Source organism: Artemia franciscana, chromosome 2, assembly GCF_032884065.1.
Source record: "Artemia franciscana chromosome 2, ASM3288406v1, whole genome shotgun sequence".
Lineage (NCBI taxonomy): Eukaryota > Metazoa > Arthropoda > Branchiopoda > Anostraca > Artemiidae > Artemia > Artemia franciscana.
The window spans coordinates 12,180,877-12,200,318 of NC_088864.1; the positions used below are offsets into that span (position 1 = coordinate 12,180,877).

At 36.0% G+C, this 19,442-nt stretch overlaps 1 protein-coding gene across 7 annotated transcripts in view; it reads right to left on the reverse strand.

Annotated features, from left to right (window-relative positions):
* The window catches only part of LOC136037297 (myotubularin-related protein 8-like), a 128,804-nt gene that overhangs the window by 88,834 nt on the left and 20,528 nt on the right, over positions 1-19,442 (reverse strand). For 4 of the 7 annotated variants that reach the window (XM_065719971.1, XM_065719987.1, XM_065719978.1 and 1 more), the window contains exons 3-4: positions 8,183-8,299; positions 4,300-4,462 (exon numbers count right to left, since the gene is read on the reverse strand). In XM_065719971.1, the coding sequence (XP_065576043.1) occupies positions 4,300-4,462; positions 8,183-8,299 (280 nt within the window). Of the gene's footprint in view, positions 1-4,299; positions 4,463-8,182; positions 8,300-16,937; positions 17,376-19,442 lie in introns of those variants that run through there. The other 3 variants (XM_065719961.1, XM_065719944.1, XM_065719953.1) reach the window with 3 other exon arrangements.

Sequence of the window (19,442 nt, forward strand, 5' to 3'; positions counted from 1 at the left end):
GAATGAATCATAAAATAAAAAACTTTCTGCAGGATCACCTGAGAGCCTGAGATGACAAGCATAACATCAGGCACTATTTACAAAATAGCAGAATCTGTTGAATCTATACTTTTTCATGCCGGAATAAAAACTTTGATTTATATTGAAGTATTTATTTAAACGCTTAAAATTTTATAGGTACTGAATAAATTCAAAATATATATTATTGTTAGTTTTGATTTTTAGTTTCGAGATCAAACAGTTCGTGGTAACGAACTGTAGTAAGGAGCGACCCGGCTCAATAGTAACCAAAACTCTAAAAAACGGAATTTTTATAACAATAGTTACATCAAAAGAATTGCATTTTAATGCTGATTTTAAATATATAAGTTTCATTAAGTTTAGACTTACCCATCAAAAGTTACGAGCCAGAGAAAATTTACCTTTTTCTTAGAAAATAGAGGGAAACACCCCTTAAAAGTAATAAATTTTTGCATTTTTAAATTATATATATTTTCTTTAATAGAACAGTATCTCAACCAATTAATATATTAATTTTTTTGTAGGTGAATCTTAGGACTAGGAGTCACGAATAAGTTCAGTTTTGTCAATCGTAGAAAACAATTTTTCGCCCATTTTGGTTTATTAAATAAAAAAAAACTAATTTTTTTAGCTGAAAGTAAGGAGCGACATTAAAACTTAAAACGAACAGAAATTACTCCGTATATGAAATGGGTTTTCCCCTCCGCAATCCCTCGCTCTTTACGCTAAAGCTTTTAATTGTTTTAAAAAGTAGAATTGTGGCAAAGAGTCAAACTTTAGCGTAAAGAGCGAGGGATTGCGGAGGGGACAACCTATTTTATATACGGAGTAATTTCTGTTCGTTTTAAGTTTTAATGTCGCTCCTTACTTTAAGCTAAAAAAATTAGTTTTTTTTTATTTAATTTCTGAACGTTTTTGAATTAATGCATGTTTGGTTTTGGCTCTCCGCACATAAATTATTAAAATGAAATTTGTATATTAATTCTTTTTTGGCTAAATGGCTTTCTCTTAGTTTTGATCAGACGATTTTGAGAAATAAGGGGTGGAGAAGGAGGCCTAGTTGCCCTCCAATTTTTTGGTTACTTAAAAAGGCAACTAGAACTTTTAATTTTTAACGAACGTTTTTATTAGTAAAAAATATACGTAACTTAAGAATCAACTTACGTAACAAACTTTCATAACCTTATATTTTTATTATGTATACGAGGGGGTTTGTACCCTCGTTAATACCTCGCTCTTTACACTAAATCGTAAGTTTTGTCCCAATTCTTTAAGAATGACCCCTGAATTAGAAAGGCCGTATAATAAATAGTTGAAATTACTAAAAATACTTTAGCATAAAGAGCGAGGTATTTATCTCCTCCTAAATACCTCGCTCTTTATGCTAAAGTATTATTAGAACCCCTCATATGCGTAATAATCTCTGTTCGTTTTAAGTTTCAATGCTACTCCTTCCTTTCATTTGAAAAAAGTTTTCATGTTTATTTTTCATTGTTTTCTTATAATAATGCTAGAAAATCCTGCGCCTATTTCATTGAATTTTTCTTCCTCCTTGACAGATTCTTCCAAGGAAAGATCCTCCAACATAGCCCCCTCTCCTCAGCCCCACCCCCAAACAAAATAAAATCCCCCTGAAAACGTCTGTACACTTCCCAATAACCATTACTAAGTGCTGGTCTATATTAATCACTAATTTAGGAAAACAGTCTTCCTTTTCTCCTTCTGTCTCTCTTTTTTTTTTTTTTTTTTTTTTTTTTGTGTTTGTGCTGTTGCATTGGTGATTTCTCTTTTCATGATATGTAAACACTGGTCAAAGTTTGTAACTTGCAGCCCCTCCCCCAGAGATTGTGGGGGAGTAAGTCATCCCCAAAGACATAGTTATTATGGTTTTCGACTATGCTGAACAAAATGGCTATCTCAAAATTTTGGTCCGTTGACTTTGGGAAAAAAATGAGCGTGGGAGGGAGCCTAGATGCCCTCCAATTTTTTTGGTCACTCAAAAAGGGCACTAGAACTTTTCATTTCCGTTAGAATGAGCCCTCTTGTGACATTCTAGGACCACTTGGTTGATACGATGTCCCCTGGGGAAAAAAACAAAAAAAAAAACAAACAAATAAACACGCACCCGTGATTTGTCTTATGGCAAAAAATACAAAATTCCACATTTTTGTAGATAGGAGCTTGAAACCTCTACAGTAGGGTTCTCTGATACGTTGAATCTGATGGTGTCATTTTCGTTAAGATCCTATGACTTTTAGGGGGTGTTTCCCCCTATTTTCATAAATAAGGCAAATTTTCTCAGGCTCGTAACTTTTGATGGGTAAGACTAAACTTGATGAAACTTATATATTTAAAATCAGCTTTAAAATGCGATTCTTTTGATGTAGCTATTGATATCAAAATTCAATTTTTTAGAGTTTTGGTTACTATTGAGCCGGGTCGCTCCTTACTACAGTTCGTTACCACGAACTGTTTGATTATCACAAGTCGATACAGCCAATTTTTTCAATATATTTTCAAACAGTTCGTGGTAACGAAATATAGTAAGAAGCGACCCGAATCAATAGTAACTGAAACTCTAAAAAACGGAATTTTGATACGAATAGTTAGATTAAAAGAACTGTATTTTTATGCTAATTTAAATAGATTAGTTTTATCAGGTTTAGTCTTACCCATCAAAAGTTGCGAGCCTGCGAAAATTTGCCTTATTTTAGAAAATAGGGGAAAACCCCCTAAAAGTCACAGAATCTTAACGAAAATCACACCATCAGATTCAGCGTATCAGAGAACCCTATTGTAGAAGTTTCAAGCTCCTATCTACAAAAATGTGGAATTTTGCATTTTTTGGCAGAAGGCAGATCACGGATGCGTGTTTATTTGTTTTTTGTTGTTGTTGTTGTTTTTTTCCCCAGGGGTGATCGTATCGACTCAGTGGTCCTAGAATCTTACGAGACGGCTCATTCTAACGGAAATGAAAAGTTCTAGTCCCCTTTTTCAGTGACTAAAAAAATTGGAGGGCACCTAGATCCCCCCCCACGCTAATTATTTTCCCAAAGTCACCGGATCAAAATTCTAAGATAGCCATTTTATTCAGCATAGTCGAAAAACCTTATAACTATGTCTTTGGGGACGACTTACTCCCCCACAGCCCCCGTGGGAGGGGCTAACTTTGACCCTACAAACTTTGACCAGTGCTTACATATAGTAATGGTTATTTGGAAGTGTACAGACGTTTTCAGGGGGATTTTTTAGTTTGGAGGGGGGGGTTGAAAAGAAAGGGATATGTTAGGGGAACTTTCCTTGGAGGAATTTATCATGGGGGAAGAAAATTTCCATGAAGGGAGCGCAGGATTTTCTAGCATTATTAAAAAAAAAACAAGGAAAAAATAAATATGAAAAGTTTTTTTCTACTGAAAGTGAGGAACAGCATTAAAATTTAAAACGAGCAGAAATTATTGCGCATATGAGGGGTTTACCTCCTCGTAATACCTCGCTCTTCACGCTAAAGTATTTTTAGTAGTTTCAACTATTTATTCTACGGCCTTTGTTATTCAAGGGTCATTCTTAAGGAATTGGGACAGAATTTAAGCTTTAGCGTAAAGAGCGAGGTATAGACGAGGGGTGAACTCCCTCATATACGCAATAAAACATACGAATATAGAAGTTTGTTACGTAAGTTAATTATTAAATTACGTATATTTTTTACTAATGAAAATGTTCGTAAAAAAAGTTCTAGTTGCCTTTTTAAGTAATCAAAAAATTGGAGGGCAACTAGGCTTCCTCCCTCTCTTCTTCCGATTAAAACTATGAGAAAGCCATTTAGCCAAAAAAAAAAAAATAATATGCAAATTTCGTTTTAATCATTTATGTGTGAAGAGCCAAGATCAAAACGTGCATTAATTAAAAAACGTCCAAAAATTAAATGAAAAAACAAGTTTTTTTAAATGAAAGTAAGAAGCGACATTAAAACTTAAAACGAACAGAAATTAATCCGTATGTGAAAGGGGCTTTTCCTCCTCAACGGCCCGTTCTTTACGCTAAAATTTTTTACTGTTTTAAGAAGTAGAGTTAAGAGAAAGACTCAAACTTTAGCGTAAAGAGTGGGGCGTTGAGGAGGTCAAAAAGTCACTTATTCAATGATGAAATATATCTATTTAGCATTTCTCTCACTGAACATTGTTTTCCCAATCAGTTTATCCATCTATCTATCTACAGTGTCACGGATGTCGATAAAAAAGAAGATTGATGAAAACATATTAATCGAATAATAAACATTACCAGGTTGACATAATGACGTTAAACTGACGTATAAGTCATGGCAATCCCTCTCTTTAACAATGATGAATGTGACAGAAAGAAACGTTTTGCATCTGATTTGTAATGGTGCACCAACAGTAGAGAGTGGCAGTTTTATCACTTGACCAATATGCGGCAGAGTAATCTAAAAAGAAAACAATTTATTTAAAGAAAATATGAAAACGAAAGCAATGTCAACTACCAACTTACAGTACAACTTATGAATATCCACCTTGAGACTGAACTCATACAACAAGTCGCCGTTTTCACGTGCGATGGGAGCACAGTCAGATCCAGCGGCAATTCTGAGAAAAGGCTGAAAAGTCAAACAATCTTAGCAAGTTCAGCATTCGAACGACTAGACCGGCAGAGTTTGATCTGGAAGTCAACCAATACTCACTCCAGCTGAAACTACGTTTGTTATGTATCCATGTTCTGTCTGGGTCTAAAACATGCGACCTAGTGCCAAAAACACATTAGTGAGCACGAAAAACTTCTCACTACATGTGTATCAAACGGCCTGCGAACGATGCTAAAAATTAACTTGACAGAAAGAATAACCAAAATAAAAAATTTTCAATGAACAACAGGAGGATTTAAGGCCTAATGCAAGCTTTACACAATAACACTTGACTTGACTTGCTTGGCTTAGGTTTCCTGTCGGGCACTGCTCGGCGTAGAGAATGGCGTCTGCCCCCTCCATCTGCTTCGGTCCAATGCGAGCGTTTGCACTTCACTCGGTCTGACGTTTGCCATCATCAGGAACTCGGAAAGGCTGTAAGACCTTCGTTTCTTTGGTCGGCCACGAGGGCGCCTTAGACACGCTTTCATAGGGTCGCAATCAAGGATCGTCTTTGCGGGTAAGTGCAGGGGCGTTCGAAGTAGGTGTCCAAACCACCGTAAGGTACGCTCGGCTGCTTGGATAGAAAACTAAAACTGTTTGGTGAGCTGCAGCAGCTTCTCATTATTCACGAGATGAAACCACCTTAGACCTTCGATCCTTCTCAGGCTCTTCAACTGGAATACATCGATGGCTTTTAGGGTTACATTGATTCATACCCTCTCTCAAATCCATAAAGCATTACAGAACCGACGATGTTTGAAAAACGCAGTTTTATTGAACAACTGGTATTCGGTTTTTGCCAAAGGTGAGGGTTCAGCCTGCCCATGGCAGAAAATGCTTTGAATATCCTTGCTTGCAACTCGGGGAAAAAGTGAGCCATCTGAAGAAAGTGTGGAGTCCAGGTATGTGAAGATTTGGGCAACTTCGATCCTAGTTGTTCTGTCTAGGTTAAAAGAAGAATTGGTAGCAGGAGAAGACGGGTCTACGGCCATAATTTTTTTTTTGTATCCCAGTTTATCTGCAGTCCCACATTTGCAGCCTCTTTAACAATAACACGTTCAATCCAAATGTTTTGAAAGCCAATCGACGAATAGATACATTTAATCACAAACTGGTCACATTTTTGGAGCACTAAAACACTTTCAGTTCAGCACTAAATAAGCTTTAACATAAAGAGTGTCTCCTCCCCCTAAGTATATTCCAAAACCAAACCATGTATCAAAATCCTGCAGACAATAAAAGATCCCAGCAGTGTTACAACAGTTTCAGACTGAAACATGGACAGATATTTGTCAGCAACAACAATGTTGGACAGTAAATATCCTTAACTAAATATTTGGTGAAGTAACTACCAACGCAAAGAATATAGTCTACTTAAAAGAATATGGTCTAAGTTTCAAACAATTCAATTTTGGCTAATAAACCACAACAATGCTCTCTAAAACGACATATTTATATTTATTAAAAATATACGATCTTCAGTTGAAGTGAAGACACTATTGAAAACCAAATTCGGATAAATTTTTTAGGACAATGTTCTTTCTTCCCACCCACCTTTTTTCACTAAAACGATACTCGAGAACTGCTACGATCCATATTGACTAAACTGCGTCAAAATAAGATTTCTGCGCTAAATTAAAGATTTTTTTCCTGAGAGCAAAATGATCCTGCTTGACGGGAATTATTCTATGAGTAAAATTGCTCTATGTGCGTCACAAGTTTTAATTGAGTTTGAAAAATTTATACGTCTTGCGAGGGCATAAAAATAATTATTCTTACAAGAAATTTTCCATTTTTCGCCACCCTCCTTTACCCAATTTATCTCATATTTTGTAAGTATGCTCAAACTTGATATGAGAAAAATAATAGAAAACATTCAAGGGATTAGGCGGCAACTGAAAACAATACACGCCAACAGAGCACAACTCAAAACTTACAATTCGTGGCATAAATTTTAGGCTCCAAGTCAACATTCGTTTTGCTACCTGAAGGCAGATATGGCAGAGGAAGACCTTAAAACAGACTTTGCCAACGCCAAGAAACAGCCTACGACACTCCCATACCTCCTTAGAACCAAAGTGGGAAGACATAGTCACAGATGAAAGCTTCAGAGATGACAGGAGAGACTCCACTGGAGACTCTTCGTAAACACACTGGGTATCTCAGGAGGTACATGAGGATCTAAGGTCTAAGATAATTACTTAAATGATATCTCATTAATAAGAGCATTATCCTTAAACAGATTCCTTAACTCGTATAACAAAAAAAAAACACGGACCTGTTTAGTTCTTCTTTTGAAGTGTCTGCAATGCTCTGGTTAAAGAAAAATTGAATGAACTGCTCTTACTTATATGATCAGTGCATTGGAATAGCTTCAGTAATCGCATTATATCAGAAACCCTTTTTTTGCAGATATTTGAGTGTTTTCTGTCCAGTCCAATATGTTTTTGATTTTCAAGCCGTTAGAAAACCAGTTAGCAGCAAAAATTGGTGTAATTTAGGCTTTTCAACTTGAAAATACATATTTGGGAATGGTGAGGTAAAACCTATACAAAATAAGTTACAAGACAAAATAAGTTACAAGAATTTCTTGAGCAAATAATGTTCAGTTTATATATTAAATAAAATATAAGTAAACTTGTAACACAATTTTTTCTGTGTTAACGAAAACAAAACTTATTATTGGAATCATTCTGGAAATTTTATCACTTATTACTAAAAATCCATGTCTGAGCCTTCTGAAAAGGGGAGAAGCATTTCGTTTTTTTCAATTCACACTGATAAAAAAAAAATCGAGAATAAAGCGCATAAGAAGTAGGTGCCCATTAAGCTCTGAGGAACCTGTGCAGCCCAAGAGTAAACAAAAAATTATAGCATAAAATGCACAACAAACAAGAATAAAGATGAAGCCAGAGAAGGCATACAAAGTTATCCAACTTATCTTGTCTTATCAAAGTTATCAACTTATCTTGTCCTACAATCAATCTTATCTTAGCAAAATAATTTTCCAAAATTCAAAAACGGAGATGCCCAAACACACATACATAAAAACTATAAGTGAACGAAAACCATCAATAAAGACAAAAGATAGGGAGAGCAGGGAGGACCTCCCCCCGTATCCTACATTTTTCTTTATTTCTAGGCACTACTTATTCAAATTATTATACGAAACTTTGTTATATTATTGCCCCCTCCGGAATTTTTGTTTTTGTCCCAATCCCAGATTCCTGTTTTCATGGCTGCGGGAGAGCAACTAATATCTAGTTAGTTATAAATAGTTAGTACAACACATATTTCCTAGATCCTTTTCTAAAATAAAAGGGAATTTATTTCTGCCACCCTTATTTCTGGAAGTTTCTTTTTTGGGGGGGGGTATTACAAAACACTGTAACAGAATTAACAGGATATAGTGTGGTAAAATACGTATGTCTGTCAACGATGTAGTAATTTGGAAAATGTTGGCACAAATCGGACCAACCTAAGAGTCGAAGAACTAAAAACTATTCTTAATTAGTTACTTACCCATGTTTCTTTCCTTGATTCGGCATCAACAAATATCAAATGCGTGGTTGTCAAATACAAAGTCCCAACCGGTGGTTTCTTTTTACCATTTCTAAAAACCAGTCGAACATTTTCTATCTAAAAAGGAGAAAACAGCCAATTAAAGGGAAGCCGTTTTCTTCAAAGTTGTCAGAGAAACATAGGGAAAATTGATCGATATGATGAGCAAAAAATACAACGACACGGTCTATGTTCCTGTTTTAGAAAGGCGAATAGTATTTCACCCCACGTTCAAGTTCTATTTATTTTCATAAAATAACATTAACAAAAACAATATCCCAAAGGGCTCAATGGCCCGTTACTTGGGAAACGACATACAATAAAAAAAGAATCATAAAACTTGTCATAAACATACTAACCAACATCTAAATATAAGTATATAACAAAAAGAAATCAACTCACCGGCAGTCCCCCCGAAACAGCGACCCTCACATCACCGACAATAAAACACAAATTAAAATTATCGCGTCATCGAGGATACAACACCAACAAAACAACAACTCAAAAAAAAATAAATAAACCATAAGAAACATTTAATAAGAAGCCTTTAATAAGAAACTTTTCATCTGTCTCTTAAAGGAGCCAAGTGTTCGTGACTGCCGGATCTCAGCGAGAACCAAGTTCCAAGCACGCCCCACAGTCAGAAAGCAGCCAGGCCGAAGTCTGAACGAACCGAGGGACTAGCTGGAATCATCACATCCTCCCAGTTACGAACCACATACAAATTTACTTCCCCTACTAGTTTAAGCAGTCCCGAAAAACAACATGGGAGATCTCCCCTGAAGTATTGATATGCCAACGAAGATAGAGATAAAACATAAATATCTTTAACTAGCTGTTGGGGTGGCACTTCGCGCCACCCCAACACCTAGTTGGTGGGGCGCTTCGCGCCCCCCCCCCCCAAGCCCCCCCGCGCGCGTAAGTCGTTACGCGCCATATTAGTTACGCGCCATTGTAGTTGTGTCCCTGTGTCCCACCTGTGAATATAGATAGATTTATATATGTGTTTCAAACTACGTAAAAATTGCGAATATACAACATTTTTGGCTTTCCCACTACTGGGAGCTTTCCGTTTCCAATTGCCAGCAATTGATCTGAAAATGTTTGACCAGAGTCATCGTTTTGCAATCGGACACGCATATTTGTAGTTAATTTTAATATTTTTACGTGTGCCCATAAATTATAATTTTTCAGGCAAGCATTTATTTCGTCTGCAGGAGTTAAACTACGTAAAAATTGCGAATATACAACATTCTTGGCTTTCCCATTGTCTGTGCATATACAAAGCCGTATGTACTAATAATGACGTCATATGCAAACGCTCTTTTTACAAACAAACAAACATGCATACACACAACTCGTTTTTATATAGATAGATAGATAGATAGATACAATACAAATTAACTGCGTAAAACTTGCGAATATACAACATTCTTCGCTGTCCAATTGTCGCTGCATATAAATAGATTGTCAGGTTTACCGACCCTCGAACATGCAACGTACAATTGTCCATGGGAAAAACAATCAGTATTAAGATCTATACCACATTTTTCTAATGGTTGACCTTGAGCTTTGTTAATGGTGATTGCAAATTCTAATCGAATGTAGAATTGCAATCTTTTAAATTGAAAAGGCAGATCCGTTGGAATCATGGGAATGCGAAGAATAAGAACAACCTCACCCTCAAAAGGCCCTGTCAAGATTGTTGGCCTCTATTAGGTTTTCCATTGTTTTTATTACGGCAAGTCGCGTGCCATTGCAAAGCTTTGGTGGGTTGATATTTCTTAAAAGTATTATTGGTACGCCTATTTTTAGTTGTAGCACGTGTGGTGGAAACCCTGAAAGATCTATGGAATTTAAAAATTCAGATGGATAATTAACCGCTTCATTTGGTTCCAAAACTGTGTCGACTGACTTGTAAAGGACTGCCTGGTCTCGAATCTTGGTCAAAACAATATTGTTGATTTCGTGGACGTCTATATTTTTGGGTGCGAGAATCGCTCTTTCACTCAGCCATTTATTTTTTTTATAATTTTTTAGAATATTCGGAAATACTTTTTCAATCAATTCATTTTTGGACGTCACTAAATTACAGAAATCAGCAGGTAGTTGTATACGTCCTGAAATTGAGTCTATCGTATCATAAATGTCTTTTTGTTCCGACGTTAACTTGGAAATGTTATTTTGTACATACGACAATAGATCACTCGTACTGTCACTTTGTTCACGATCCAATTCTACCAATGTCGAAACAGCAGCGATACGGTTAGGTGAAGGCATTCCCAAATCCTGAAGAGGTTTGTTTGCCATACGTACGCACATATCTTCTATAATAAATAAAGTGTAGTTATAAATTTCTGATGTAAAATCAAAAGTCATATCTGACGTCTCTAACTGTTTTCGATGGAGTATATCTTCGGACATTTTTGACTTATATTTTTCCCATAACTCTGTAGGAGCTGATGGAGAGCAAGTTGTTAAAATGATGCCAAACAATGCACGAATTTGACTTGGGGTTGACGTTTCGCAATAATGGGGAATATGGAACAACCCACTGGTTATCTACTTCGATGGTGGTACCGTTGCCATTGTAGGTTCTTCAGTCATTTTACAATTAGAAATTTCTCTTTCAACGGTCTTCTTACAATTAAAAATTTGTCTTTGAACGATAATCTTAAATACCTGTGTCCTGGTCGTCATTTATATTCCCTGTGTCCCGGTCGTCATTTGTGTCCCGGTATCCCAGTCTGTAATTTCTCTTTGAGTGTCCCGGTCGTTATTTATATTCCCTCTGTCCCGGTCGTTATTTATATTCCCTCTGTCCCGGTCGTCATTTGTGTCCCGGTCTGTAATTTCTCTTTGAGTGTTTTTTCTTTTTAGTATTTTTTAGTTTTTTACATTTTTTCTTTTTTCAGTTTTCTTTTTCTTCTTTATTTTTCAGCTTCACTATGAAATACATATCGCCGAACCTTTGTTTTTTTAACTAAAATCTGGTAGGCATTGATGACCTTATCCAAGTCAAAATCCCAAACCCAATCATCATCGCTATCATTTTCGGTTTTGATATGTTTTGACTCTCGCTGTCTAGGTGGATCTTCATCTAACTGCGCGGTTTTGCGTTCTTTAGCCTCAAGCCTGTTTCCTTGCTGTTCTTTTGATTCCTCGGCACGCTTTCTTTTCTGACTTTCTCTATTAGCAGCAAGTTTTTTGGCATAGACTCTTTGAGCATCTTCATCGGCTTTTGCCATTGTAAGTTCATCAGTCATTTTAAACTTAAACATTAATAGATTTCTACGTGAACATATATGTCTTAAATATCTTTAATGACGTCACCGTCATAGCAAAAATGACGACAACTAACTTCATGACGTCAGCCGACACAGAAACATGACGTCACCTGATCCACAGACAGACAACTTATTTATATATATATAGATTTTGAGGAGGTCAAGAGGAGTGTGCGTAGCCGACTCGAGAATTCTTGCCGCTTTCTCATGAAGATTGTGAATAGGAGCAAGTACCGAGGGAAAATGTGGACATCCACACAGACGAACAGTAACATATATAAGGGTAAATCAGAGATAAATATAAAAGACGGAGGATAGGGAAAGGAAATAAACGCTTTAATTTTCGAATGATCCCAAGTCCACGGGAAATTTTCACTCTTATTATTTGAACATGCCACTTAAATGATAAATTTTCATCCAAAAGAACTCCCAGGAATCGCACATATCGATCCGGGGGACGACTTATGGAGCCACCGGAGCTGCAGCACCTAAAGTAGTATTTTCTGCAAATGCTATTAATTCTTCTCGACTATCAGGTGTGAACACCAACGTACTCTGAGAGTAAGATTTGTGACACAATCCACAGCAAACATTGTTAATTGGGGTGTTAAAAAGTCGGTAGAGATCATTCATATATATTAGGAAGAGGGTTGGCCCAAGAATAGAACCTTGGGGTGCTCCGTTTTCAATTGGAACTTTTTCGTCTGTAACTTCCGTGGCGATAGATCTGTCAGTTAGGTATGACGAGAACCAAGACAATGCTTCTCCACGGACACCCACATGACAAAGTTTACCAATGAAAATCTTATGTGTTAGGCTGTCAAAAGCTTTCTTTACATCAAGAAAAATGGCTGCAGGAATAAGAATAGAATCTAAAGATCGTCGTATAAACTGAAGAAGTCTATTACAAGCATGTTATGTAGAATACTTTGCACAAAACCCAAACTGATGCTGATGGAAAAAAAATTTAGCTTCAAGAAATCTCACCAGACGTTTGAGCATTGCCCTTTCAAATATCTTAGAGAGCACTGACAAAAGAGAGATCGGCCTGTAGTTCCCAGGATTCTTTCGGTCACCTCCTTTAAAGAGAGCATCACACGTGCAAGTTTTAGACGTTGGGGAAATACTCCTAGTTGAAATGACCTATTAATCAAATGGTATTAATCAAATGACCTATTAATCAAATGGTATTAATCAAATGACCTATTAATCAAATGGTAAATTGGGGTGATAATCAATGGAAGAATATGTTTAATTACTTTAGCAGAAATTTGGTCAAAACCTGCTGAAGAATTCTTTAAAGACAGAACAATATTTTTAATTTCCTGCACCGTAACCTCTCCAAGAACCATTGATTTCAAGCACGAGGGACCTAAGAACTGCTTCCAAGACTGTGACACAGAGGAAAAAGAAACGCTATTACCAGTTTGTTTTCCCTATATATGCAAATAATTTGTTCATATGATTCGAATTTGGCCTTTTTCTGTTACAAGTTGATCGTCTACAATGAGAGACTTAGGGAGACCTATCTCCCTAAAAGTTTTTAGTAATTTTTTACTAAGAAGCTCTACATTCAATCGAGCCGTTCAGAGGCCAATCTGGTAAGGTCCATAAGACAAACGGCAAAGAGAATTCCAAAAGAAGAGTCATTGCTGGTTTTGATTTTAACGAACTCATCATCTAAGGGGAGATTTTCTCATGGATGTGTTGTTATCTGGGAATATTCTAAAGTACACGTTAGGATGGAATTACTCAAAATGGATTCTAAAATATATTTAGTGTTTGATGGCAACATAATAATTTCTAGTCGTTTCTAGGTGGTAATCCTCATTTTTTAGGGAGTTTAGTTATGAATATGCTAACTTAGGAGTCCATCAAGCCACAAAGTGTCCAAATATGGATAAGTTCACGTCTAAAACCTCTAAACATTTTAAAATTTAGACTTTTTCGGCCTGGGTAATGAAATACTTAATTTCATACTCATGTTTTAAATACAGATGCTCATATAGATACTCATAGATGTATATGCTCAAGCAAAAAAACGAATCGGTATTAGTAAGAACCAGTCTTGTTTTTCAACCTTTAATTAAAAATAAATAAATGAATAGCCACTGCAGGGATTTAATCAAGAGAAAAACGCATAAAAACCATTTTAAGAAAATAAGCTAATTGTAGTTACTCAACCACGAGAGCTTTAAATTTTTAAAGTAATTTTTGACGTCGTTTATTGTAGAACTAAATCCTCTCATAGCAGGATTTCAAACCCACTTTGCGTTAAAAAGGTTTACCACATTTTGTATGCCACAAGGATTGTGAATTTTCTGACGAGAACTTCATTTTATAGACTAAAAAAGTTTTCTGTGGCAAACAATTAAAAATATCTATACAATCATTTAAAAAAAATTTATGTTCTTCTGGCAATAACGTAAGTTCAGTTGACAAAATAGTTACCAATGTCAAAAATGGTTTTGCTTCAAAATGTCATATTTTTCTATTGAAAATGTTGCCTCGTTCTCTTCTGCTACAAGTGAATTTCGATGACTTTGTAAAAGTTAAGCGAAGTATTAACTTTTTTCGATCGCCAGAAAGTACTTTATAAGCCCGTCGATAAAAATCTACCAATTTAACGAAGCACTTTAAGCACTCGATGGGGCCGTATGAGCGGTTTATACTACTTCCGTGTGCTTGTAGTAAGATACGAGGGATGACTCCAACAACAGCCTAGAATAGAGCGAATACAATGAGAGATTGCCTCGACTATGCGGCACGCGTATTTCTCTCTGAGACGTCATTTTAGTTTTGTCGGTTCCAAAGAGTATCCCTAGGTTCGCACAGATACAGTTTCTCGCAAAAACGCATGTAGCAAGGATGATAGTGCAAAAAAAAAAATTTAACGATGGTTTATACTGTGAAATTACCTTTAGCTGTAAGGTGTAACCCATTCATATGTGATAAACGTCCTGCTCACTGTAAACACCCTTTTTGGCGTGGTGTGGAATTTTATTTTTCCCAATCGTCTCAAAACTAGTATCTTTAAGTCCCTGGGCTAAGAAGACACCAATGCAGAAGGTAAAATACCGTCCCCACAAAATGGGCACGACAAAGGACCGAAAACTTTTTCCTTGGCCACATCTTATGTAAGGGCTGTCATAGAAACTTAGGAGGGGACTCGTTCAGTTTTTAATCGGTATTTCTAACGACCATTGTGAGAGCCGATAGTGCTTTGAGGACAATTAGCGTCCCTGCAGTGTCTTTCCGCCACCTTCCCTGTATACCCCATGTAATTGCATCGAGGTTTTAAGATAGTCATTTGCTCAGAAACTCTAAAAAGGCTAATATGCATACTTCTGGGGTTGACATTACTCCCAAAGCCCCAGGGGCAATGTCATAGCTTGTAAAAATTAGCATCTGTTCACATGTGGATTTCAGTAGAAAAGCATTTAGGGACCGTTCACTAGGCGGAGATTTCCTAAGTCTAACAAAGGTTAAATTTGGAAACACCATGGGTACCTGATTAAATAAAAGACACTATATGCACCCGACTTTTCAGCATCGAAGATATTTGAAAAAAATATTTTTATTTAAATATATACTAGTTTAATGGCAAACTTTTTATGTCCTGTTGTTTTGAGATTTAAAACTTTTCTTTTTCGTTTATGTTTGGTTTTTGGTCAATTCTTTTCTTCCTTATTTTTTTTTTTGAAAACAGGATGTCCTTCCAGGTGTCTAATTAATATAACAAGAATATCTTCTATGTTTTGTAAATTTGGATAGTTTAGCTTTTTAGCAATTATTGCCAGTCAGGTGGCTACAAAACCAGACAACTTGCACATATATTTGCCAGATTTTTTAGCTTCGATTACTACTGGCACGAGTCACTCTTTACTTAGAGGTCGTTAGCAAGAATTATTTGAAAAGTCAAACAGTTTCTACAGAGCTTACTATTTATTTATTTTTAATTATTTATTATTATTTATGAATAACAGAATTAAAAGTTAAAATGTATTCGGAGATAAAATGTTATTATTTTATGATTTTCAAGAAGCACTTACAAACCAACACAGACAATCCAACCTTATTGCATGACCTTGCTTTTCCAATCCCTACCTTGAAAAGGCTTTCCAGTCAATAAGTCTCAGATTAGATTAAGAGAGAAACTTGGAGCTTTCAAATGTTCCAACAGATACCTGTTGTCAGAAAATAAATCAGAGACAATTCAAATCAAGTTGTTGAAAGGCAATGTATTTTCGAGGTTTCCTTCCCTTTCTAGACCGATACTGTTATAACAAGCGAGACAGTGAATAGATTGCAGGAAAGTTAAAATCAAAGAACTTTCTACAGGAGCAACTTTAAGCGAGAAGAGATGATATTCACTTTCCATTGAAAAAATAAACAGTGTTGGTACATCAGTGTTGGTATTTTGAAGCCCTATATATTTCCTACCTGCCTTTAAATGACAGATGGCAACATAAAATGGAAAAATGAAAAAGATCAAAATTGCCTGACGTAGAAAAATATCTCTAAGAGCAAAAACTGAACATTTTTCTAAATATCTCAAATATATGAAAATCAATAGATTTGATGTCAACTGTTTCTTGAATTATTAGAGATTTAATCTCGTTACTTCATCCGTTATTATAAGGTTTACGCGATCCAACACAATTATTTTTTAAAGAAATTCGAGTCTAGAAAAAAGAGTTAATAAATTTAGAAAGTAAAAGACAAAAACGCTGACGAAAATGTGTGCCCTAAGAATTTTACAGTTTTGGAACAACCAACCAACCAACCAACCAAAAAAAAAACGCGGTTATGAGGGTTTCCGTCATTACCAACCCTAAAGATCCTAAGTTACATATTCAAAATTCAATAGGCTCATGTCAGTATTTTCAAATATTAGTTCAATGAAAAATCAAACAGTTTATGCTACTGTACTGTAATAAAAAGGGCAGTCCCTGCCATAGTATCTGTAACTCCATACATAGTATCTACCGTACTGTATTAGAAAGATATGACCCTTTTTAAATGTTGGTTTATTCCAGCTTTGAGGATAAACTCTTTTGCACAGAATTCAGGAATATCCGCGGTTCCAGTCTGTACCAAGCCTAAGGGTCATTGAAGGTTCGATAATCACAATATCCGCGCCTTTAGAAGTTAGTTCAATGAAGCTCTGCGAGCTATTTGCTTTATAAACATTCAATAGAATTTCATGGTTTTCAAATCAACAAATTTGAATGATAGTCGATCAATTAAAAAGAAAATGGGGATTGATTCCTTATATTTTGTGCTTTCTCATGCACAAACTTCATTAGTAGCTGAAATTTGTAGCCTTTATTATATTCATATCTTGTTTTTCTTTTTGTAGCAAGTTCTGCATTGACTTTTTGTCAGAATTAGAAAAAAGAGTGAAAAGTATAATATCTCGAATTTACCTTCATTTCTTTGAACGTATGTATCTCTTCGAATGTCTTATCAACACTCTCATTAATCCAACTAATAACCCGACCATACATTGACGCCCTTAATTTCCTAAAATCGATACCGTCACTAGAGCTCATTTTACATTTACTAGGGCTATCCCCATTCAGTAATGGTAATGACGCCCTCCTTTGATTTAAGCCACTTGGTTCACCCTTGTCAATGATAGGTTCTAGGGCCGTATCTTCAAGTAACTCCATCGCCTTTTTCACAGCGTCCCACATGACTGATTCACCAGACATTATATTTCAAATATACGAAAGTAACTGATAGTTGAAAGCAGATAAATACAGTTTGTTTGGCAAACAGATGCATATCCTTAGCACGAACTTTTCATTTAGAAAGTTACCTCTGTTGGTTCGACAAAATAACTGAAAGTCACTTAAGTTTTATCATTAAATTAAACCATGCAAATGAAACATAAGTATCCATTCCGTGAGAAACAACAAATACAACTAGTCTTGCAGAAGTTGAAAATCTACTTTTGTCTCTCTCCATTAATTCCCCTAATCGACAAGTTATCGACCTAGCAAGCGCAGCAACACTTGCTTGAGTAGCTTAGGGTTAGAATCTTCTGTACAAGTCAGTTATGCCCTTTCAAATAAGAACTAGTGTTAAAGCTCTTGCAGTATATTGAAATAAAAGCAGAAACATCCATTGTAAGAGAAGTAAGAAGCACAACTGGCTTAGATAAGATAGGGAATCTGCTTCTAAATCTCTCCACTGAATCCCCTAATCGATGAGAGTTATCGACCTAGGAGGCGTTGTAACGATGGTTTAACTAAGCGAGGGGGGAAATGTAATATAGGGCACTGTACAAAATTGTAAAGGTCTATAATAAAAACAATGAATTTTGTCAAACTTATACCATAATTTTCTCTTGAGGGAGTCCTTTGTATATTCTTAGGGGGGAGGATCTTAGAGGCTCCCCTAGGATTGCTGTTCTCAAAAAATTATCAATAACTTTGAAAAAAAATTCGCACGAAGACATTGATCCTCGTAGCGCAGGTACCGATCCCCTGATTCTCTGCCTTCGGCTGAGAGCGTTATAGCATACGAGGCTGACGATAAATAAAAAGGCGGTAAATAAATAAATTGATGGTAAATAAATTTAAAAAAAAATGAAACAAAGAGACGAATTAAACACCAAAAACTAAAAGATAAATATTAAAACAATACAGCGTCATTTAAAGAAAAGAAAAGAAACCATCTATCGGGTTTGAGGAACTATAGCTCACAATGTAAGCGTTTTTCAAACAGTTCGTGGTAACGAACTGTAGTAAGGAGCGACCCGGCTCAATAGTAACCAAAACTCTAAAAAATGGAATTTTGATACCAATAGCTACATCAAAAGAATCGCATTTTAATTCTGGTTTTAAATATATAAGTTTCATCAAGTTTAGTCTTACCCATCAAAAGTTACGAGCCTAAGAAAATTTGCGTTATTTTAGAAAATAGGGGGAAACACCCCCTAAAAGTCATAGAATCTTAACGAAAATCACACCATCAGATTCAGCGTATCAGAGAACCCTACTGTAGAAGTTTCGAGCTCCTATCTACAAAAATGTGGAATTTTGCATTTTTTGCCAGAAGGCAGATCACGGATGCGTGTTTATTTGTTTGTTTGTTTTTTTGTTTTTTTTTTCCAGGGGTGATCGTATCGACCAAGTTGTCCTAGAATGTTGCAAGAGGGCTCATTCTAACGGAAATGAACAGTTCTAGTGCCCTTTTTAAGTGACCAAAAAAATTGGAGGGCACCTAGGCCCCCTCCCACGCTAATTATTTTCCCAAAGTCAACGGATCAAAATTCTGAGATAGCCATTTTATTCAGCGTAGTCAAAAAACTTTATAACTATGTCTTTGGGGACGACTTACTCCCCCACAGTCCCCGTGGGAGGGGCAAAAAGTTACAAACTTTGACCTGTGCTTACATATATTAATGGTTATTGGGAAGTATACAGGCGTTTTCAGGAGGATTTTTTTGGTTGGGGGGAGGGGTTGAGAAGAGGGGGATACGCTGGGGGAACTTTCCATCGAGAATTTGTCATGGGAGAAGAAAATTTCCATGAAGGGAGAGCAGGATTTACTAGCATTATTTAAAAAAAAAAAACAATTAAAAAATAAATGTGAAAAAGCTTTTTCAGCTGGAAGCAAGGAACAGCAATAAAACTCAAAACAAACAGAAATTATTACCCATATGAGGGGCTCACCTCCTTCTAATACCTCGCTCTTTACGCTAAAGTATTTTTAGTAATTTCAACTATTTATTCTACGGCTTTTGTGATTCAGGGGTCATTCTTAATGAATTGGGATAAAATTTAAGCTTTAGTGTAAAGAGCGAGGTACTGACGATGGGGCGAATCCCCTCATATATGTAATAAAAACATGAGAATACAAAAGTTCTTTACGTAAGCTAATTTATAAGTTACGTAAATCTTTTACCAATAAAAAGATTCGTA